Source organism: Callorhinus ursinus, unplaced genomic scaffold (genome assembly GCF_003265705.2).
Source record: "Callorhinus ursinus isolate GAN/ISIS: 27379988/994484 unplaced genomic scaffold, GSC_fseal_2.0 scaffold9, whole genome shotgun sequence".
Lineage (NCBI taxonomy): Eukaryota > Metazoa > Chordata > Mammalia > Carnivora > Otariidae > Callorhinus > Callorhinus ursinus.
In genome coordinates this window covers 46815514-46839105 of record NW_027397071.1, presented here as the reverse complement: position 1 = coordinate 46839105, position 23592 = coordinate 46815514, and the positions used below count along the sequence as shown (strand labels likewise).

The following is a 23592-nucleotide window of genomic DNA, read 5'->3' as shown; positions in this document are numbered from 1 at the left end:
GAGGCATTCCTGATGAGATTCTCCTTTGGCATTCTAATCTAGGGATGTTATCTAGAATTCTTTGGGAAGAAAAGATTTTGGAATTAAAGTCCACATTTTATCAGCTGAAGGAAGTTGGACAAATTCCTTAGCTTTGTCTAAACCGCTATTTGTGCAATAGTAAAGTGTCGGAATATTCAAAGATATGGTGAAGGCCTAACTCCATGAAAGAACACAGTAGACCCTCAGTAAATAATTGCGTTTCATGCAAACTGCTTCCCATCATCTCCACCATCCTCCAACGGCTGCTACTCCCACAAGAGCGCCCCATCAGTACGGCTGGAAAGGCCCATCTGCTTTGCCTTTGCAGATTTAACCAGCTACCAGCTCAATCCATGGTGTACAAACTCAGAATGAAGAATGGCATTCAACAGGCATATTGTGATGATGAGCTTGGTACCACTAAGGTTATTACAAACAGACACGGTGTAACAAGAACCTACTATGGTGGTTAAGAGCAAAGGTCTTTTGAGCCTGGCTGATTGGGATTTGAATGTGGGTTTCATAACCACACTGGACAATTTACCTTACTCCGCTCCATCTGTTAAATATGGTTTTGCCAGGTCTCTGCTACAGGCTGGCTGCCAGCCCCAGTGAGCTCGGTCTAGCTTGATGGATGGGTGAACAATTGATGTGATGAGAGCTGTAGGGAAGTCCAGGGCATAGCCAGTAACTGCTCACCTGCTATGGACATACGAAGGCACCAGCTCTGTGCTTTGCTCCTCTCAGCAGTGCCTCTTGTGAAGTGGTCCCCAGTTATGACAGCCCTGTGCATGGAAGCCAAGGTGAGACAAGAAACTAGCAAAAGGCTGAATCAAAGAGCATTTATCTCACAAATTAGAAAGTCAAATTCTAAGAGGATTTTTAAAACTTGATTAAAACATGCCTTAAGGGCAGTCTCTTCAACAAACGGTGTCAGTAAAACTACATGCAAAAGAATGGAGTTAGACCCTTATACCATATGCAAAAACTAAAAATGGATATAAGACTTAAACATAAGACATAAAATTACAAAACTCTTAGAAGAAAGCATAGGGGAAAAAACTTCATGAGAATGGATTTGACCATTACCTCTTGGATGTAACACCAAAAGCATAATCAACAAACACAAAAACATAAATTGCACTACATCAAAATTTAAAACTGCATCACAGGACACAATAAGAATGAAAAGGCAACCTACAGAGTAGAAAAAATATTTGCAGATAATGTATTTTATAAGAGGCTGAAACTCAGAACATACAAAGAATGACACATGAACAAAAAATCCAACAAAAAAATGGACCTGAACAGACATTTCTCCAAAGAAAGTATATAAATGGCCAATATGCGTATGAAAAGATGCTTGGCACCACTAATCATTAGGAAAATACAAATCAAAACCACCATATGACAACCTCACACCCACTAGGCTGGCTACTTTCAGTAAAAGTAAGTCTTACCAAGGATGTGGACATTTGGGACCCTTGTACACACTGACTGGAAAGTAAAATGGTGCAACCACAATAGAAAATAGTATGGCAGTTCCTCAAAAAAATAAAAACAGAATGACCAGATGACCCAGTAATTTCAAAAGAATTGAAAGCATCTTTGCACACACCACTATAGATTTTGTGCCCCCGCCCCCACAATTTGTATGTTAAAACCCTAATCCCCAGTGTGATGGTAGTTGGAGGTAATTAGGTCATAAAGGTGGAGCCCTCATAGAATTAGTGTCCTTACAAGAAGAGGCAAGACAAAACTTCCTCTCTGCTCTCCATCAGGTGAGGATAAGAGAAGATGGATATCCCACAAACCAGGAAGCAGGCTCTTACCAGACGCCAGATCTGCCAGCACCTTGATCTTGAACTTGCCAGCCTCTAGAACGGCGAGAATAAACTTTTGTTGTTTAAGCCACCCATTCTATAGTAATTTGTTACAGAAACTGATTAAGACACCCAATTTTTGCAGTATTATTTACAATGCCAAGGGTGGAAGCAGCCCAGTGTGTCCATCAACAGATGAATGGATAAAATGTGCTATATACATACAATGGAATATTATTCAGCCTTAAAAAGGAAAAAAAATTTTAACAACATGCTACAATATGGATGGACCTCAAGGACATTATGTTACGTGAAAGAAGCCAGTAGCAAAAAGACAAATACTGTATGATTTCACTTGTATGAGGTTATCTAGAGTAGTCAAATTCATAGAAAGTAGAATGTTGCCCAGGGGCTGGAAGGAAGGGGGAAATGGGGAGCTGTTTAATGGGTATGAATTTCAGTTGCAAGATGAAAAAGTTCCTGGCTGTACAACAATGTGAATATATTTACTACTACTAAACTATACACTTAAAAATGGTTAAAATAGTAAACTTTATGCTTATATTTTGCCACAGTTTTAAAGCCTTAATGTACTCCTAATTCTGTTGAGCTTGCCTGTACCAAAATGCCTCTCTTGATGAGCATTGTTTTATTTTAGAGTTATTTCCTGGTCAAGCTACTCAGAGGCTTAGACAACTGATTAAACAGATGAAATATTTTCCTTTGAATTTAGCACAAGTATGCCAGAGACACTGGGTATCTAACCATATGTGCTCTTCATACAAAATACTTGTATGGCTATAAAGGAAAAATTCCTCCTGTGTCTTCTCTCAATACTATGTACCAAGCAAATCCGCAACACTGGCTGTGTCAGCTACAACCCAGTCCTGACATTGTCTACCTGGAGTTAGCATCCGGTCCCAGAGTTCCCACAAGACTCACAGGCTCAGTCCCACATGACTGTTACCTCCCCCACCCCCTTCCAAAGCAAATCACAAATCCTGGTGGTTAACCTGTGCGTCTGGCCAACCAGCTATTAACCAGAGGTTCCCAGGACCTGCTCAGGTTTGAATACTTTGTTAGAGTAGTTCACAGAACTCAGAAAAACAGTTTATTTCTTAAACTACCAGTTTCTTATATAAGGATGTATCTCAGGAACAGCCAGATGGAAGAGATGCATTGGGCAAGATATGTGGCAAGGGGCATGGAGCCTTCCTGCCCTCTCTGGGAGCACCACCCTCCCAGCACCTCCACACGTTCAACAGCCTAGAGGCTGTCCGAACCTTGTAGTTCAGGGATTTTTATGGAGCCTTCATTATGTTGACATGACTGATTAAATCACTGGCCATCAGTGCCTGACTTAACCTCCAGTTCCTCTCCCCTTCCCCAAGAAGGGTAGGGGAGGAGGCTGAAAGTTCCCGACACAAATCACCACAGTTGGTTTCCCGCCCCCAACCAGCTCCTACCCATCCTTTGGGGCTCTCCAAAGGTCACCTCATTAAGAAACAGGTGCAGTTGGTTGAAAGAGGCTCATTATGAATAACAAAAGACTCCCATTTCATCCTTATGGCTATGGAATTATTTCAACAACCTGGAACAAAAATAGATATGAGCTACAGGAATATCTTTTGTTATAACGTACAAGAACTTTAGGAGCTATGTGCCAGGAACAGGAACAAAGACCAAATATAAATTTCTATTATAAATCGCAGTATCATGGTGGCAAACTGTTTATAACAGGGTTTCAATCAACTAACTGGATGCCATCCTCTTAAATGTGGGCAGACTTACAGCTCTTTGTATGCACTTAGAAAAGAATTTTAATACATGTGTTCAGGAAAAAGTATTTATTTGACACCTTTACAAAAATATTTAGGCACATAATTTTCATATTTATGTCACCTGATTTACATATCTCAATCCTTAGTACCTTTTAAAAACACTAAAATGGTCATTTCGTAAATAGGATCTGTACTGAAAAAATACTGTGATAGGCCAACAATTGTAGACAAAAATTAGTTGATCATCAGCATGAAAAAGAACTATCTATGAACAAAATAATCTCTAAAAACATTTTTGTGAAACAATAAATCTAACCAGTAGATTTCTTTTTAAAAATGCAAAAAAGAAAGCTTAAAAAAACCCGGGTATCCTTTCTTACCATCATGAAGTGGCGCCCTCATATAAAACCTAGCGGACAAGCTCAGAACACAGCGACGGCACCAGAGAAGCATGGACTCAGAACTCACGGAGCCAATGCATTTCACTCGGAAAAGGGAAGAAGGAATGTCTGGCCTGTGGAGCCTGTAGAGGAGCTAACCCTTAAGGAGACAAACTGGGAAAGCGTAACCAGCATCACCATTCTGAGGTGAAGATAGAAAATCACTTTTTTTCTGAAATTCACCACCAAAATGTAAGTATCTTTGTTCTATCTTCTAAAAACAGGTGGAATGACCTGCATCACATAATGGCCACAATTATATCCAGTAGGTTTTTTTTTTTTTGAAAAGACAACGGTTATTTAAACATTCCAGAGGCAACAAAGTACAGGGTCACGTTTTTCAAGAAACATACCCACTGCCCAGGCCTCTAGCATTTAAGGAGCAGAGATGAAGTATCTAGTTTGCCTATAGTCTCACCATGAAATTATGACAGTAACAACACTTGCTGGGTGCCTAGTATGTACGAGGCACCGTGCTGAGTAGTTTTACATCTATTATCTCATTTACTGTGAATATTATAGTTTTTCCCTCGAGGAAGGAAAAATCAATTACAGCCTCATTCCTAAGGAGGAGCCGATGAAGAAGTCCCCCCTCATCCACAGGGAATGTGTTCCAAGATCCCTAGTGGATGCCTGAAGCCACAGACAGTACTGAATCCTATGTGTTCTTTTGTCCTATACACACATATGATAACGTTTAATTTATAAATTAGGCACAGTAAGGGATTAACAACAACAAAATAGAAAAATTATAATATACTGTAATAAAAGTTACATGAATGTGGTGTCTCTCAAAGTATCTTATTGGACTGCACTCACCCCTGTGACGATGTGAGGTGATAAAACGTCTACATGATGAGATGAAGCGAGGTGAATGACGCAGGCATCGTGAGGTAGCGTGAAGCTACTACCAACCTTCTGAGGATATGTCAGAAGGAGGAGCATCTGCTTCCAGACCCCGGTTGACCACGGGTAACTGAAACCGAGAAGGGGTGACTCCTGGATGACATAGTTATGGGGAAGAAAGAATATGTGAAACAGAGAGAGGGGGAACCCAGGCTAGCCACACAATTCTAACAGCCTGGCACTTCTTTCAGAGCTGGAAGAGTAGCAGGAGTTGTAAAAGTCCTTTCAGATTAAAAAAATGCTTCAGCTCTATGGGTGGGCGGGGCACCCCTAATCCCTGGTAACTGCCAACAGTTCTTACTTACAAGTCACTGACTTCTTTCACTTCCTTTCTCTTATTATGGGTCTGGCTAAAGAATTACACATTCCTTGAGAGCAAGAACTGTCCTATTCATGGTGGTTTCCCCAGAGCTTGGCATAAGGCTCTGGCATAAAAATGATGCTCAATAAATCTCTGTTCACTGATAAGACCACAATAACAAAAGCAGGTCCAAAATCCTAAGCACTATTCCAAACCAGTCAAATATGAAACTCTACTAGTCTTTCCGTGAAGAACCTGTTTCGGCGTTACTGACCCGAACTTTCCATGGATTCTTGATACGACGGGACTGTAAGAAAACTTGCAGATGCGTATTTTTTTAAACCAACATGCAAGCTGACTGACTTATAAAGCCAATAACAGCCATATGAAGCAATCACCTGACACATTGGCAACGTGCAGTCTGGTCAACCAGGGTTATCTGAATCACTCTGGCACGAACTAAAAAGCAGAATGGCCAAAGAGGACTTGGCTGTCATTAACTCGAGAAGAGGAGCCACTAGACAGAATTTGGTTTTCAAAATTCTCATCACAGCTCATCTGTCTCAAAAGGCAAATTAAGGATTTAACTATAAAGCTGCCTCTCTTTCTCCCAGGAGGTAGTTAGTAGGTCATGGAGTTTTTGCCTTGTAAAATATCAACCTTGGGGCAAAATCCAGACATTCTGGGTGATGTCAGAGCACCAGGTAAAGGTCTAGTTCACTAGTTACCCTGCACGTAACTGAAAAACTCCAAAAATGGTTGGCCAGTCTATTCAGTCTCTAACTTCCCCATGCTGCTTTCTCTTATCTTGACATGTTGGTGGAAGTCGAAAGGGGCATCTAGGAATCAGAACCCAGACGGGGCAGCAGCTTCAACTTGCTCTACTGCTTCTGACCAGTCAGCAAGTTTAGCCCGGGGTGGGGGTGGGGGTCTAAGGTAATGTGCTGTAATTACACGTGATTTTCTCAAACCTTGAGAAGATGACAGATCTTCAAGGAACCTGACCCCCAAGAAGCAGTTCAAACCCTACTAGGGTTCTAGCCTAACAGCTCTAGACACATCCAGAGGCCTTTCATGATGAGAAATTCTACAACTGAAATTATTTCTAAGGTCAAAGTTCCCTCCATGTGGCTTGGTGGGAGGAGGAACAGAACCACTAAAATTAACTCTCACGGTGCCTTTCCACCTTATCCGGGCAAAACCAGGCAGCGGCAGGAAACATTCACAGCCAGAGTTCACACCAACTGAGGCCAACCTGGAAGCTAGATAGAAGCTCTAGCACCACTGTCCCTAATTTGCAAAGCGTATTCCTCTCTGACTCCACATTCAACCAAGCACTTGCCTCCTTGAAAGAACTCAAGCTGACTCAGCTGGCACCCCCATTTCCTCACTCTCAAAGGAAAAGGGCAGTTAATCAATGGCAGAATGGTTCAACAGGAGAAACATGAATTTTTACTTCAATACAGGAAACACACGAATATGAAAATAACCTCAATATAATTTTTTAAAAATAAAAAGAAATTAAAACCTTCCAGGCCTCCTGTTAAGCCATCAAAATACTAATTGTTTGGATCAATAGAGCCCTGTGGGTTCCAAACCCAGCGAAAGAGAAGTTAGCGTGTACCAGTGCAAAAGTACCCAGTCTCTTCTGCACTGACTGCACAACCAGCCTGTGCAAACACTCAGACCCAAAGTCGAGGGATGTCTCTGTGCCAGCTCACAGCGCTGTGTGTGAGGGAAGCCCCTCCTGCCCAGAGAGGCAATTCAGGCAATGCCCATTCACAGCTGCTCTCCCAGGAGGTAACGGAAGTCGTGAGAGAAGCTGACATGCCCAGGGGACACCAGACGTGGGTGAGAGTATCCAGAGGAGACGGCTACGCTCATGCCATTTAAGCTCTAATGCTGACACCCAAAGACCAAGGCTTGACAATACAGAAACATCTGAACAGGCTTTCCCCTCAAACCAATACATTCAGGAATGTAAGGCCTAGTTGTGTTAATTCAAAGAGGAGTAAAAAGAATAGCAACCAAACCCAGAGGAGGGAAGCACAGGAAAGAGATGGTGGCCACCTTGCTGGCCTGCCATTCTCCCTCAGAGAAGAAGGGCTGAGCTGCATGGTTTACAAAGTGCAGCTCTCCATACGACTCTTGATCTTGGGGTCATGAGTTCAAACCCCACATCGGGTACAGAGTTAAAAAAAAATTAAAAAAAACCTGTTAAATAAATAAAATGCAGCTCTTCACATGCATGTCATCTCATGTTGTAGCATCTGGTTTCACCACTGTGGGGTAGGTAAGGGCAGGTGCTTCCAAGCCCATTTACAGACCTGCAGTTTCTAAGAGCTGAAAAAAATTTCTGTGACTTGTTCAGAACTTCTGAATGGATCATCAAGTTAAGTTTTCTTTCTTAACCCTCGGTCACAACAGCAGGAGTGAGATCATTCAACTACCTCCAAAAACATCTCTGCACCCCCAGCACTTAGCATAATGCCAGGTACATATTACATACCCAGTACATTTGAGCTGAATGAATGAATCCTACAGATGAATAAATGAGTAAGAGGCCTACTTTCTCCATCCCTTCATTATCGCCATCCTACACAACAAAGAAGGAATAGCATAATTTCAAGGGATGCACTGTGCCCATCCCAGGGGTTCTCAGGGAAGCCAACATGGAGACCAATACAACTTCAAAGCCCACATAGTTTTTTAGTGCCAAAGCTGTCTTTAGCAAAGGCAGTGATAATATCCTTATGAAGAAAATGCAATTGTTAAGAAATAAAATTTAAAAAGGAGAAATTTTAGATACTTGGCTGCATTTCCAGGAGAGGGAAGGCTAACCTCCCTCTATATGCAGCAACAATTTGAATGAGGAGGCTCCAGTTGGAGCACTGTATATATGCAGCTTCTAAGGGACACCTGGATATCAAACTATGGGATACAATATTTTCAAAACACCGATGTTTCATTGTCGGCATAAAAGAAATAAATTAAAAAGCCCGGTACATTTTCCAGTTTGATATAAATTAATTCCAACGGCATATTTAAAATAGAGTCAATTATAAGTTTCTCTCATAAAATTTTAAAAGGCAGCAATCAATCCTCAGATTGTACAAGTGCAAAGGAATGGTTATTTTCTCCATAATCAAGACACCCCTCAGTGTCTGTGTAAGAATTGCCAGTGTTCTCAGTTGATCAAAAACTTGGGCCTACGTCGTTGAAGCAATCCTCTGGTCATACTGCTCCTTTCCCCTTAATGTCCAGCTTGTTACTGGTCTCTGACTGTTTGCTCAACTGCTCTTCAGAGAAAGTGATGTAGGAATACACCAGGCTCCCAGCAATACTGCAAAAACAGAAAACCACCATCAGGGAGGAAAGGAAGGAAGGAATGGCGAATGTATGGGAGACTACTGTTGAGGGCTGGAGTTACCGTCATAAATCAACAGCATGTAAAATTAAAACACATGTAGTGTTTCCAGCTACCAAACTAGAGACGCTCCCCCATCATGGTATCGTGCACTGTTGCCAATGCTCTGAGGAAATGGGTGTGTGTGGGCACACCTGCCGGCAGGTGTGCCAATTTTATACCACCCTTCTGGAATACCATTTGTTGAAAGAAAAAACCTTTGAATTCTGCTTATCCTTTGACAGAGCAATCTACTTCATGGAGAGAATTGTGTACATCTTCATAGACTTATCAAGAAAGAGTTTAGAAAATTAGATAAAGGGTAAATGTCCCAAGAGGGAATTACATAAATTCATACAAGAGAATATGATGTATCTCATAATATAAAACAAAAACAGCAATGACATCTTAAATGAAAAAATAATCTCACAAAACATCAAGTATTGTCTAATCCCATTATTAAACATGAATATGTACACTGATATGCATCAGAATAAAGTCTAGAGAGAACACAAGAATATTAATGGTTGTTACATCTAGATGGTGAGATCACAGGTGATTTTTATTTCTATTTTCTGTATTTTAAAAAATAATCATTCAAGACAAAGAAATGTAATTTTTAGTAAGAATAAAAAACATCCTAATTAGTAAGTAAACATGCAGACCCTGGGGGATTCAGAGCTAGTTTCTCTCTGACCAGAATCAAGTTCACAGTGGAGAACCTATCACCTGAGCCCTCAGCCTCTGAGGTGCTTTCTGGTACCCCTCACTCGTCCACCACACTGACCACCGGGAGGGAAGGCGTGCATGAGGGACAGCGATTACACTTGTCTATTCTCTGTGACGACCTCAAATCCACATGGGATACACAGCCCCCTGCCCCATTAACTAACTGAAAGTAAGCTGGGGGAGCTCACAGAGACACTCGAGACTCTTTTGACCTGCTCTTCTGCTAAGCCTGACACCTGTGACGCTCTTGGGTCTCCAGTTGGCATCTTGGCCCAGACTCTGCTTTCAGATGTTCCTCCTCCTGGATCTGGCCCCCCACCTTTTGCCTGACTACCTGACTCATGAACTTGCACCTTATTTGAAATTAGTTCTGTTCTTGGGGCGCCTGCATGGCTCAGTCAGTTGAGCATCTGCCTTCGGCTTGGGTCGTGATCCCAGGGTCCTGGGATCGAGTCCCACATCGGGCTCCCTGCTCAGAGGGGAGCCTGCCTTCTCCCTCTCCTCGCCACTCCTGCTCTCTCTCTCTCTCACTATCTGTATCTCCCTCAAATAAATAAAATCTTGAAAAAAATAAAAAAGACTTTAGTTCTATTCTCCTCTAGGCTTTGGGATTCCAGCCCCATACCAGCTGCAGCAGGGTAAGAGATGCCTCGCTCCTGCAAATAAGGAAGCAGAATCAGGCAGTCACAGCACTTAATCATCAAATTGTGACCGTTTGCTAAAGTCTACTACATGTCAAACATTTATCATACAACTGTCATTGCAAGATTCTTGCAAAGTACAATATCCCTGGCAAGGTGCTCATTTTGAAGATAAAGAAACTGAGTTCCAGAGTCCTAAGATAACTTGCTCAGGGTCACAAAACATCCTAATAATGGATCAGAATAAAACCCATGTCAATCCTATTATCTCCATTGACACAGCTTCCTCCCTTATGACCCCCTGCTCCACTTGACAGAAGAGATGCTGGTCCTTATTTTGTTCCCATCTGCCTACAAATTTCTAAGGCCTTACTCTTAGCTCTACCAGGTCCTCTGCACTGGCCTGACACTACGTAGCAGTACAATAAACATCTGCGCCAGCCCAAAGACAGCAGCCTCATGAATCCAATCTCGGTGCCAGTTTCATAAGCTTCTTTTCCTTCATCTGGTTGTTTTTTTCCATTTCTTTTTCTTTCTTTTCTTTCTTTTTAGAGAATGTGATCTCTCAGACTCTTCTAGAAACTCTTCTGGTTTTCTAGTGCATCAAGTCAATGACTTCCCTGGGAGCTGGGCTAGGACCCAAGGAGATGGCTTACTGGAGCCTGACAGAATCTCAACATTCTCTGAGGTTCACACGTACATCTACAGGACAAAGTTCCCTTTGCCTCCAACCCCACCTCCTCCACACACAAAGTAGGATTGCTCCTTTCTTTCTTTCATGCTATCCTCTAGGGTCCTCCTCCCACAACAACCTTAAACAATGCTTTCTTTATTTTTTCTGTCAAGACCATCTCTGATGTTTATATTAAGCTGATTTCACTTGGAGAGAAATAATGGAGCAGTGTAGGACTGAAGAAAATGAAGAATAGCCTGGAATTTCTTCTAGGCCTCATCCTCATGATGATCCTGGACCCTATACATCCCTAGCATAGTTAGCGTAATGAAAAAGCATGGACTTTGTGGAGTTAGGTCTTGGTTCAAATCTTGAATAATACTGCTAGCTCTGTGCCCCTTGGCAAATTTATTAATTTCTCTGAGATTCTATTTCTGTATTAATAAAATAATACTCTCTATAAATGAGATCACATACATAAAGAAGCCAGGCCCTAATCCTGGCACATAGTAAACAATCAGGAAATATAGATTCCTTCCCCTCCCTCCCGTCGGCCCTGCTACTCACAGACCAGAGGGGGATGCACTGTTAACAGAAGTAGGGTGGTACCATATGGAGACGTAACCTCATGCCAGAGGAGGGCGCACTGTTAACAGAAGTAGGGTGGTACCATATGGAGACGTAACCTCATGCCAGAGGAGGGCGCACTGTTGCCACGAAGTTGAATAACCAGAACACAGAGACTGCTGTTCTAAACTCGGGAGATGAAAGAGCACAGACTTTTTCAAACCCGTACAAATTCTAACATGAGGCAATAACAAAAGATTTTTCATCTCTTTATTCCTGACTTTATTATCACATATTCACGTTTTCAGAAGTGGCCATTTCCAAATTGCCTGAAGAGAACTGAGTATCCATCCACAAGGATCTTGTGTGCCGAGCAGTGGTGAATTGATGCCTTGGGAGGGAATCTAAATTGCTTCCAAGCAGCTCTGGGCATGTGGGCAAGCTTCGAGGAGGGCAAGAGGAGGGTGGAGAAAAGAAAGGGAAAAGCCCAGACCGGAGCAGGGGCGCGTGGTGAGGGTGGGGGGGGTGCTATATGAACCTTTATACATCACTACAAAATGGTTGGGAATTAGGATCTTCTATGACTTCAAACAAAAAAATTTCTCCATCTACTGGTTCCGTAAATATTCACATTAAAGATGGTGACTTCTGATATTCTGGACTTGTTATTTATATATTTGACCATCCTAAATATTCATTTTTTAAAATCTCAAGCAATTTTCCAACCCGCCTAATATTCAGATCACAGACCACCAACTGTTAATTCACTGACCCTGCCATGACAGACACAGCCAGGAGCTGAACAGAAGAGGAAGACCAGGATCCTGTGCACCGCAGACAGGGGTCTAGTTAGAACGCTGCAAGACTGGGCCGCTTCACCCGCTCTGACCACTTCTCATCTTCCCAAGCCAGGCAGACACGATCTACTTCTCCTATACCTACAGCCACACACATATTTCCCAGCCTCACTTAGATATCCATTCTACAAACAGATGCTAGAAATGCCTTCCATACGGCAACTCCATGGTCAGGGAGCGAGAGTCCTAAGGTCCAGGCTGTCTCCATCTCCCCTTGTGCAGACATGTCTGCTCATGTGTCTGGCCGTGCAGCTCTGCCTCTCAGACCAGACTCTGCCTTCTGTATTCCACATGTAAAACATGTCAATCTACACCAAAACCTGTGACCCAGGGCAGTGTGACTTTTACTGCTATTTCCTAACATACAGTAATTCCTGCCAAATAATGGCAACTGGACCTCTGGGTACATTCTTCCTATACCCCATCTTAACTCCCCACACAGCAGCTGCTGGGGAGCCTTCTTTCCTCTTTCTCACAAGCCAAATAAAGCAGAGCCGTGTTGCCTCTGTACGTATCACCTTCCAGAGCTTTCCAGTCTGAACAGAGAGAAGCACAGAGGTGAACAGGGCCGACTGTTGACTCTGATATATTCACAAAGGTCTATGATGGGGGACACGTTACTTAACCTCTCAGAGCCTTGGCTCTGTGAAATGAACCCATCTGGGAAACGGCCATTAGAATACCACTCTTGGAGGACTGAAGGGAGAATTAAATTACATAATTTATTTATATAACAAGAGGCTATACAAAATTATGTGTTAATTTTATAATTTTTTATACTTAAATTATTTAATAGGACAATAGATCATTTCAAAAGGTTAATTAGCATAGATGTCCAATAGGGATAAAAGTCAAAATGCCACGGCACACCAGGAACTAATTCTGCCAAAAAGCAAAAAGAAGAAACGGGTTTTGCCAATTGCTGCTTTTTCTCCTCTTCATGGCTGCACACCCATTCACCCAGAACTCGAGGAGTCCCAGGTATAGTAAGGCCTCTTATCTGTGGTCATCCCAAAGAGGCCTTAATTGTACCAAGTGAGCAAGCCTTGGCCTCATCTCTATTCTCTGCAGTTTAGCAGAAACTCTCACCGTGTCTTCCGAGTGGGGTCTATTCCTCCTTCCTGTGCTAGGAGACACTTGAGGCACCTCACACTCAGGGGCCGGTCTACTTTGCCAGCACTACTCTTGTGAAACCCCTTACCCAGCCATGCCGGAGTACCTGCTGTCCATCCCCCTCCCAGTCTCCTATCCAACATCTACACGTCCGGCTCCTTGCTTCTGCTCAGGCAGTACTCAATGGCTGGAATACCCCCTTCTATTTTCCACCTCAAATCCTACCTACTGCTCAAGGCCTCACCTACGGAGCCTTTCCTCTATGCAGTCCCCCAGGCAGACAACCACAGCCTTCTGACAGGTACCAGGCTGAACAGTACTTGGTGACACTTGTGTGATGACAGCTGTGGAAAGCTCTCAAGAGAATGTAGGGAAGTACCTCATCATTGTCGTTATTAAGGCCATACACACACCTAATGTCATAATAAATGCTTTCTGACTCCTACATGAATCAAAGCCATTACTGTTAACATAATCATTTCACTCTTTCCCCCCTTGCACCTAATCTCAACACAGGGTTGGGCAAAGGAATCCTGTTAAAACTAAATCAGATCATGTCACTCCTTTATACAAAATCCTCCAATCATCTCACCCTCTCTTAAAAGTAGTCCCCAATCTGTCACCCCACCCCATTACCTGTATGGGTCTATCTCATCTCATCCACGCTACTCCCACCACACCGGCCTCCCCCGTCCAGGCTCTTTTCTCTTGCTCTTCCCTCCAGAAATCGATGTGGTTCATTCCCTCCATTTTTTAGGTATTTACGGAAAATGTAACCTTCTCAGTAAGTGTCCCCACCCCTGTGATATTCTTTATTCCCCTTCCTTGCTTTATTTTTCTCCACTGATCATCACAGTTATCATTGATAACCAGCAAATACTTCACTCATTTATCTTCATTCATTTTTCTGTCTCCCCTACTGGAAGGGAAGCTCCATGAAGGGCAAGGGTTTTGGTCAGTTTTGAGAGCAGCTCTATCCCCGTGCCTTAAACAATGTTTGACAGGTAGCAACCATACATTTGTTTATGAATAAATGAATCTTCCCAGCTAAATTAAAAATTCCCTGAACAGAAAAATTAGTCTACAGCTTTGTATACACTAAGTCATCACTTTCTTCAACACATGCACAGAATGGGTTCAATAATTCTGATTCTTACTCTGCCTACCAGCGGAGATAGGAGCATAGAGACCAATCAGTGGTGAGGCAGGGGCTAAGCAAGGTGGCTTTGGGAACTGTTCAGAACAAAGGGGGGCCACCATTTGATCTCTTATCCCATGTGCCCTCACATGACTGAACCATGGGGCAGATTTTTCTAGTCGGATCAGGGTAAGAATCTCAGTTTTGCTTCTCACTATGGCAGTTCACTGTGCCGTGAACTGGAGGCGACTAACGAGATGGCGCTGTAAAGATGGCGTCAGGGACCAGGCACTCAACACTGACTCCCTATCTGCCGCCTTCCCGCACATGTATTTATGTCCTTTCTACACTAGGGTAAGTGTTGGTCCGTGCACATACTTTAAAAATAGAAGTACCTTAGTCACAGATGTCTGGCCAGGATGTGAACCATTCCATCTGCCTAGGAGTTTTAAGAATTTCCCCAGGAGTAAATTTAGAAACAAATAAAAGGCTCCCAAATCCTGTTGTGATGTTGTTTGGAACTCATGGGCTGTGACAAGGATATTATTTGCTTTATTAACTGATATGAATCAGGCAAATACTCTTAGATGAGAATTCTGGGGAGGCGCCAGATAGATGGATAGGTTTGTTGGTGGTGGTGTTTTAGACTTCACTAGAGAAAAGCTACAGAAAAACAAGAATATAAGCCTAAAACTTGTTTTCTACCTATTCTTACTGTAAGTTAAGTTTTTTGGAGGGGGGATTCTCACATATTTAGAAAGAGCTTTTTTTTTTTTTTGCTTTCTTGACATCTTTGATACTGTTCCTCAACTTGGGGCTGAGGCCAAACTATACTTTTTCTTTTCTGCCTCTTAAAAAACCTTAGAATGTGGGTGGACTCCCATCAGAACTAAAAGGATACGTATTTTATGTGTCTTCCACACCTGGAGGAAGTTCCTTCCAATGTCATAAGTCTCCTGCAAAATACCTCCAGACCCACAGTTTCCACAGGACACTCACAGGGTGAATCGGGGAAGTTTAGTGGAAGACTTAGGATAGACAACTGGAGTTCAAAAACTGAGAGCAAAAACAAACAAACAAACAAACAACTGAGGTTGCAAAAGGTGAATTATAAATAACTCGTGGCGGTACTGTAACAGAACACAGATTTTTTGCTATATTCCATTTCAGTGCTCTTCTGTTAGAAATAATGAAGGGGGGAAATTGGAGGGGGAGATGAACCATGAGAGACAATGGACTCTGAAAAACAAACTGAGGGTTCTAGAGGGGAGGGGGGTGGGTGGATGGGTTAGCCTGGTGATGGGTATTAAAGAGGGCACGTACTGCATGGAGCACTAGGTGTTATGCACAAACAATGAATCATGGAACACTACATCAAAAACAAATGATGTAATGTATGGTGATTAACATAACAATAAAAAATTAAAAAAAAAGAAATAATGATATAACCAACAGCTAGCCAACCTCCCTAGAACCTATTCAAAAGTCTAAGTTACCCTAGTGAGACAGATGCCAGTTATATAACTCTATAAATAGCCTAGTGGAGATTACATCAGCAGCAACTAACTGGTAACACAAAACATGTCCTCCTGCTTAGAGAACCACTAAGTAAAGGAAAAGCTTATGTCTTTCAGGAGAAGTCTGGAACCAGAACAGAATCTACTAGGATGGAATTTTGCAGGAGAAGCAGTCTGAAAATCGGAAGCAACTCCTCTTTCTAAGGAAATAGGCAAAGGAATCCAAAATGAGGGAACAGTAGATTCAGGTGCTGAGCAGAGCTGGCTAGACCAAAGCCCTTCAGGAACCAACTTTGGAACTACTCTGAGCTGCATCATGTCCCATCCCAGAGATTGTACAGACCATCGTGTGGCCTCAGAAGCTACCGTAAAATGAGTTTTGTGACCCTAAAGGAGGCTGACTTAAGAGTAACCAATATGATGGCATATCATAAAGGGATATGAAAATAAAATTAATCCATTCATCTATCCACTATTTATTAGACTGTGGTTAAGAACGAAGACTTGGAAGGCAAATCATGGATAGAATACCTACCAGCTGGGTGCTATGGTACCAGCTTTTTAGCCTCTCTCTGTGAAACGGAATATTCCCAGCATCTATCTCATAGGGTTACTACAGAGATTAAGTATGGAGTACTCAGGACAATGCCCAGTACAAGCTCTTAAGGGCACCTGGGTGGCTTAGTCGTTAAGCGTCTCAGCTCAGGTCATGATCCCAGGGTCCTGGAATCGAGCCCTGTATCAGGCTCCCTGCTCAGCGAGAAGCCTGCTTCTCCCTCTCCCACTGCCTGCTTCTCCCTGCTTGTGCTGTCTCTCTCACAAATAAATAAAATCTTAAAAAATATAGATATTGGTTAATATTATTGTTACTGTTACTAGTTGAATGCTTATTACATGTCAGGTGCTGATAAATACTGGCACAACTGTAAATAAGACAAGTGATTTCTGCCCTCAAATAGCCAAGAATCTAAAATGGTGACGATACATAAACAGTTTACTAGGCTACATTGTATTTAGTCAGTCATTTGCTGAATGAAGTGCATTAAGGAATGAGAACTTGGGACTCCAGAGTCCAACCCATCTGGGTTAAAATCCTTGTGACATGACTGACTTCTAATTTTGTGACATTGGCAGATCTAGAAGGGAATGCACCATGTCCCTCTAGAACATAATGCCTGACATACAGACACACACTCAACGCGTAACTTCAGAATTCACTCAACTTCCTTAACCTCTCTAGGCTCAGCTTCCTAATTTATAAGACAGTGATAATAAAAAAACTTCAAGAGTGTTACAAAGAATTAGGCAATTCAACAGAGAAAGGACAGCATTCTCAATAAAAGGTACTGGAACTGGGTATCTATATTAAAAACACACACATACACACAATATAAAAAGAACTTTTCATCCCGATCTTATACAATATATAAAAATTAATTAAAAAATGGGCTATATACCTGATTTTAAATAAAACTATAAAACTTCTAGAAGAACACATCAGAGAAAATCTTTGTAACCTTGGGTTATACTAAAGCACAACTCAGAAGGAAAACTGATAATGTAGCCTTATAAATTGTGCTTTTCAAACGAGTGTAATAAGAAAAGGAAAAGACAAGCTACAGACTGGGAAATAATACTTGTAAATCACATATCTGATAAAGGACTTGTATCCACAATAAATAAAGAACTCTCAAAACTTAAAAATTTAGGAAACAAAGGGGCGCCTGTCAGCTCAGTCAGTAGAGCATGTGATTCTTGATTTCGGAATTATGAGTTTGAGCCCCGGGTTGGGTGTAGAGATTATTTAAAAATAAAATCTTCAAAAAAAACAAAAACAAAAACAAAAAAACTTAAAACACATAACCCAATTTTTAAAAAATGGGCAACATATTTGAACAGCCATTTTACCAAAGAATATATATATAGATAGCAAATAAGCATGTGAAAAGATGTTCAACATCATGAATCATTATGGAAATTAAAAAACCCAAACGAGGGGCGCCTGGGTGGCGCAGTCGGTTAACTGTTGACTCTTGGTTTCAGCTCAGAAAGTGATGTCAGGGTTGTGAGTTCAAGCCCCACATAGGGATCCACGCTCAGCACATAGTCTGCCTAAGTTTTTCTCTCCCTCTGTCCACCCCCCCCGACTCTTTCTCTCCAATAAATCTTAAAAAAAAAAAAAAACCCACAATGAGATACCACTATAGATCTATTAGAATGTCTAGAATTTAAAAAACAAGAACTGACAAAACCAAGGGCTGGGATGTGCAGCAACCATCATAGAGCATCATATGTGGCTGAGAGCTATGAAAAACGGTACAGACATTTTCGAAAAAAGTTTGGCAATTTCTTATGAAGTTAAACATATACTTACCAGACAACCCAGGAATTCCACTCCTAGGTATTTACCCAAGTGAAATGAAAACTTATGTTCACAAACTTTTATGCAAGTGTTTCAACAGCTAATATAAAACAGCTAAAAACTGGAAACTACCCAAACGTCTTTCAATTGGTGAATGGATAAACAAACTGTGATATATCCATAACAGAATCTCAGAATGCGACATGAATCTCAAATGCAGTATGTTAAGTGAAATAAGTCAAACCAAAAGCTACCATTCCATGACATTCTGGACATTTTATTGATAGAAAACAGGGGCTGAGCAGAGAGGGAGAGGTTCAATGCAAAGGGACATGGGAAGATTTTAGAGGCAATACAACTGTTTTATATCATGAACGTGGCGGTGGTAGTTACATGACTGTATGCATTTGTCAAAACTCACAGAACTGTACATGAAAAGGGGTGAATCCAACTGTATTTAAATTATATATTATTATTTTTTTAATGGAGGGAAAAAAAAGAATCACAGATGAAGATGAGTCCCAGAGATTCTAGGAATTCTAGCCTGGGCAGTTATGAGGATGATGATGTCATTATCTGGAAAGGCTACATTACTTAGGCCAAAGGCACAGGCCAAGTCCACCAATTGATCAAAGTACAGAAGCAGGCTCTTGTCACTACCCTTCGCTTACCATTTCCTACTCTCGTTTGTTGCCTTTTGGGGTTTGGGTGAGCACTCACTAAGTGGCTACTGGAAAAAGGAATTTAGAAGAGCTGAAGACAGCCAGGCTCTCAACAGAGCCCTACTGAAAAAAAAAATGCCTCCTAAATCACAGAATCAATGTGGATAAAGCCTGAGTAGCTACCAGTGCAAGCCTCCTGCTTCCTGCACTTGAATCACAAGAGAGAGAGGGCTATTTAAACTTTTCTTAAAACAACAAAGAAATAAGGCAGGGTATAGGGAAGCTAGATGTATCTGGGTCTAATCACAGAATTTTTTTTTTTTTTAAGTAGGCTTCACACCCAAGGTGGAGCCCAATATGGGGCCTAAACTCATGACCCTGAGATCAAGACCTGAGCTGAGGTCAAGAGTCAGATGCTTAACTGACTAAACCACCCAGGCACCCCTAATCATAGATTCTTTTAAGAACAGGGTTTAATTAGTGATTTCCTTCAAAGTACAGTCAGCCAAAGATGCACTGACACCATTTCTAATCAAAGTGAAATATGATAGCCACTTTAACTTTGGTTTTTACATTAAAAAAAAGGGGGGGGGCGCCTGGGTGGCTTAGTCATTAAGTGTCTGCCTTTGGCTCAGGTCATGATCCCAGGGTCCTGGGATCAAGCCCCGCATCGGGCTCCCTGCTCAGCGGGAAGCCTGCTTCTCCCTCTCCCACTCCGCCTGCTTGTGTTCCCTCTCTCGTCGCATTCTCTGTCTCTGTCAAATAGATAAAAAATAAAATCTTTAAAAAAAAAAAGGAATGTCCACAACCTGTGAGTCTGCTTACCAACTAGTAAAAGAAGTCAAAAAATATAAGTAATAAAACCATAATTTTCATTTTAAAGAGAGAAAGTGAAAAAAATTAGGTAATATATACACTCCTCTACCAAAGCTGAAAAGCACACTGTAATGGAAATAGTACTCGAAAAGAAATTCACCTGGATTTTAATCCGAACTCTGCAACTAACTTGGCTGGTTAAGTACATCAATTATTCTCCCCAGCCTTGTAATAAAAGAGAGTAAAGCAATAGGATATGTAAAATTTATTACAATAAAAATGTGAAAGCAATTAGAAATTATTAAAAATACTACCTAGGGACAGAGTACCAACAACAGTCATTATCATAATTATCACTACCAAGTAACCTTGCTAGCAAAATGGGACTGTTTATCCAGAACTAAAATGCACTACCTGACACAAAAAGAAATTCTACTGGAAGAATTTTCAAGATGTTGGATTTGGTATATGTTAGACTGATATACTTCATAACATTCCAACATTCTCACACTTTAAAAGTTTTTTAAAATAGCCTGCAATGTGAAAAGATACCTAAAAGCTTTCTTATAAGAACTTTGTTATAAGAGATTTGCACTGCAGAGATCTAAAAATGCAAACAGAAGCTTTTTACTTCATTTTGGCTATACAGTTATTTATTGGAAGGGAACAAAAAGAACATCAAGGCACCTCTGAGTCAGGTCTATATGGTGCCATAATGATTCTTTAATCCAAATTTTTAGAAGTGAATGAAAGAGAGGTCACAAAGTCAAAACTGTTCCACCAGGTTGCTCCTTATATCCTAGCCCTTTCTCACAAATATTAATGAAAGAAACGATATTTACTCAGCACAGACGTCAAGCAGTAAATTAGGTACTTTGTATTAGATTATTTCATTCTAACAACTCTAAAGAGATATGGATATTTTCATCCCCAACACACAAGAAAACTGAAGCTCAAAAAGATAAACAACTCACTCAAAGTCACATAGCAAGCATCAGAGCTGCAACTCCAAACAAGGTCTGAGACTGAACTACTTACTCATCTTCCTTCTAAAATATGCGATCCTCAGGTACACATTACACCTACCACCCCCCAACTCCACCCCACAAATAACAAATGACTTTTCCTCTAAACTATACTTGCAAATAAATGTCAGGGAAGGGGCAACAATGAGTTACTAACCTATTACCAATATTAGTCTTGAATTCTCATACTGATCCATAGAGAAGGTAGAAGAGGTATTATCATCACTTGTTTACCTTTGAAGCAATAAAGCCCAGAGAGGTTATATAATTTGCTTCAAGTTAAGGAGATGACATACCAATATTCTAGTAGAGGGCTATTTTATAGTTTCCCAAGTGTTTTTTCACCAATCCATACAGAATTCATCACTTTTTTTTTTTTAAGATTTTATTTATTTATTTGTCAGAGAGAGAGCACAAGCAGGGGGAGCAGCAGAGGCAGAGGCTCCTGCTGAGTAGGGAGCCCAATACAGGGCTCGATCCCAGAACCCTGGAATCATGACCTGAGCCGAAGGCAGATGCCTAACCAACTGAGCCACTGAGGCACCCCCCATCAAACAAATACTTATTAAGCAATAGCTGGATTCATTCTAGGAGCTTGGGAAATAACAACACAGGCAGAGATCCCTGCCCCCATGGAACTTACATTCCAGCAAGAGAGACAGAAAATAGGCAATAAATATAAATAAGCAAACTATATAGTATATTAAAAAAGATTAAGAGCTCTGGAAAAGAGAAATAGAAAAGCAGAATAAAAGGGTCTGGCAGTATCAGAAGGGGAAGAGCAGGTTGCAATTTTAAATAAGGTTGTCAGGGTAGACTTCCCTGGGAAGGTAACATTTGAGCAAAAATTCAGAGGCATAAAGTAGTTAGCCATACAAATGGAGGAGACTAGGCGGTAACCCAGGCAAGAAATATTGGTGGCTTAGATGTTGACGGGAGCAATGCAGAAGGTGACAAGTGACTCTTCTCTGGATCTACTTTGAAGGTAGAGCCAACAGAATTTGCTAACGCACTGGACACTGGGTAGAAGACTGAAGAGTCAAGGATGATTCCAGTGTTTGAACTGAGAGGCTAGAAGGGTAGAGTCTGCAGCAACTGATGTATATAGGCCCTGGGTGGAACACACTTGGGAGGAAATAGAAGTTCAGTTTTTGATATGTCAGTCAGAGAGGTCAAGTGGGCTGTTGATATATAAGCTGGAGTTCAAGATAGAGTTCTGGCCCAAAAACAAATTTGAGAATTTTTAAGCATACATACAGTATTTAAAACCATGCAATTCATTCTGGAACTAAAAAGGATCTTTCATACAAGTTACCCTCATCACTGATAAAGTCTGGACTAAAGCAATCCAGTGATATGTCCAAGGTCAGATACATATAAAGCAATTCTAACAGAGCTGCTCTTCTTTACCCTGAATTTGCTTGAGAACACTGTACTGCCATCTAGCATAATGAGTAAAAGACCGTTCTGTGAAGGCTAAAAAGTAAAAAGGGTTTAACTTCCAGAAAAGATTCCCTAAATACTGTGTATAAATATGGAACCATCTTATCTCCATTTCTTAAAAAGCATTATGTGAAGACATTAAATATATAATACACTGTAGGTGCTCAATAATTGTTTAATAAATGAACAAATTTTCAATTAAAGAGCCCCTTACTGTGACACTATTTAAGTATCCAAATCCCACTTGTCCAAGTGGTTACATTTAAACATTTTTACTTACCTGATATTTAAGCCAATGAAGTTTGTCCATGTGAAAATATAATCTCCACCAAAGACCATTCCAATATAAGTTACTAATATATTCTACAAAGAAAAACGGCAAGATGCTGTAACACAGGTTTAACCGAGCTTTTTCAATATTCATATAAACTCATCCACAGAATGGCCCAAATACCTATCCTTAAAATACAAAATCAAATAAACGGACAATAACAAAAACCCACCAATCCTAAAATGTAGTATGAAATAAGAAATAAAAAATGACATTAACTTCTTCTCAATCTATCCCTCCAAAAGCTAAATGTGTTCACTGACAATTATCACCAGATAATCAACTTCCCGTGCCCCACAGCATGGGCTAACACTGTAAATCTAGATAGAGAAACACTGCTGTCACTAGGGGTAGAAAACACTCATGCACGTTTGGCAATCAGAAAAGAATGCTTCTTCCTCCTACTGAGGTAACTGTTGACTTGTTAGGGGAAAGTGAAGAAGGAAAACCTCACATGTAAGCAACTCTCCCTCTTCTTTAGAAAGGAAAAGGGGATGACAGGGAGTTTACCAACATGAACATTGTTTTTAGAGGCATCTTCCCTGGTATCTTAAAAAAATACATGAAAAGTCATCTCAAAGTCCCATACTTAAAATCACCTCTCCTGACTCCCTTAAACTCCCAGGTGTAAACATCTGCTTATCTGGCTCCCTTTTAATTATCTTCAGGCCAGAGAGGTGAAATAAACTTTCCTGAAGTTCAAGCTACTCTTCAGTTCTTCCCTAACCTCCTCTCACATTCAGAAGGTACCGCCTGCCTCTCCACTGTGACAGCTGTCGGGAATGGGAAATGTCACAAACATTTTTAGAACCTGGGCTTGCCTAGATCAGGTCTACAAAGCAGAAGTAAAGTGCCACAGTGTTTTTGAAAAGCCAAAAAGAAACTTCAAATTTATAATGGGAGTGCCCTCTGGGAGAGCATTTGAAATTATGTCAGCCTCTTCTAGGTCTAAGGATGGAGACAGCAAGTTACCTCAGAATAGATTTTCTTAGTATTTTGAGGGGAAAGAGCAAAATTAAATACCATGCAACATTAAACAA

At 41.1% G+C, this 23592-nt stretch overlaps 1 protein-coding gene across 6 annotated transcripts in view; it reads right to left on the bottom strand.

Annotated features, from left to right (window-relative positions):
- Positions 1-1228: 1228 nt before the first annotated feature.
- SLC35D1 (solute carrier family 35 member D1) overlaps positions 1229-23592 on the bottom strand; it is a 51330-nt gene continuing 28966 nt past the window's right edge. For 3 of the 6 annotated variants that reach the window (XM_025871793.2, XM_073896573.1, XM_025871792.2), the window contains 2 exons: positions 22502-22584; positions 6753-8615 (listed from right to left, as the gene is read on the bottom strand). In XM_025871793.2, the coding sequence (XP_025727578.1) occupies positions 8507-8615; positions 22502-22584 (192 nt within the window). In that variant the 3' untranslated portion in view covers positions 6753-8506. Of the gene's footprint in view, positions 5042-6752; positions 8616-22501; positions 22585-23592 lie in introns of those variants that run through there. The other 3 variants (XM_073896572.1, XR_012379414.1, XM_073896574.1) reach the window with 3 other exon arrangements.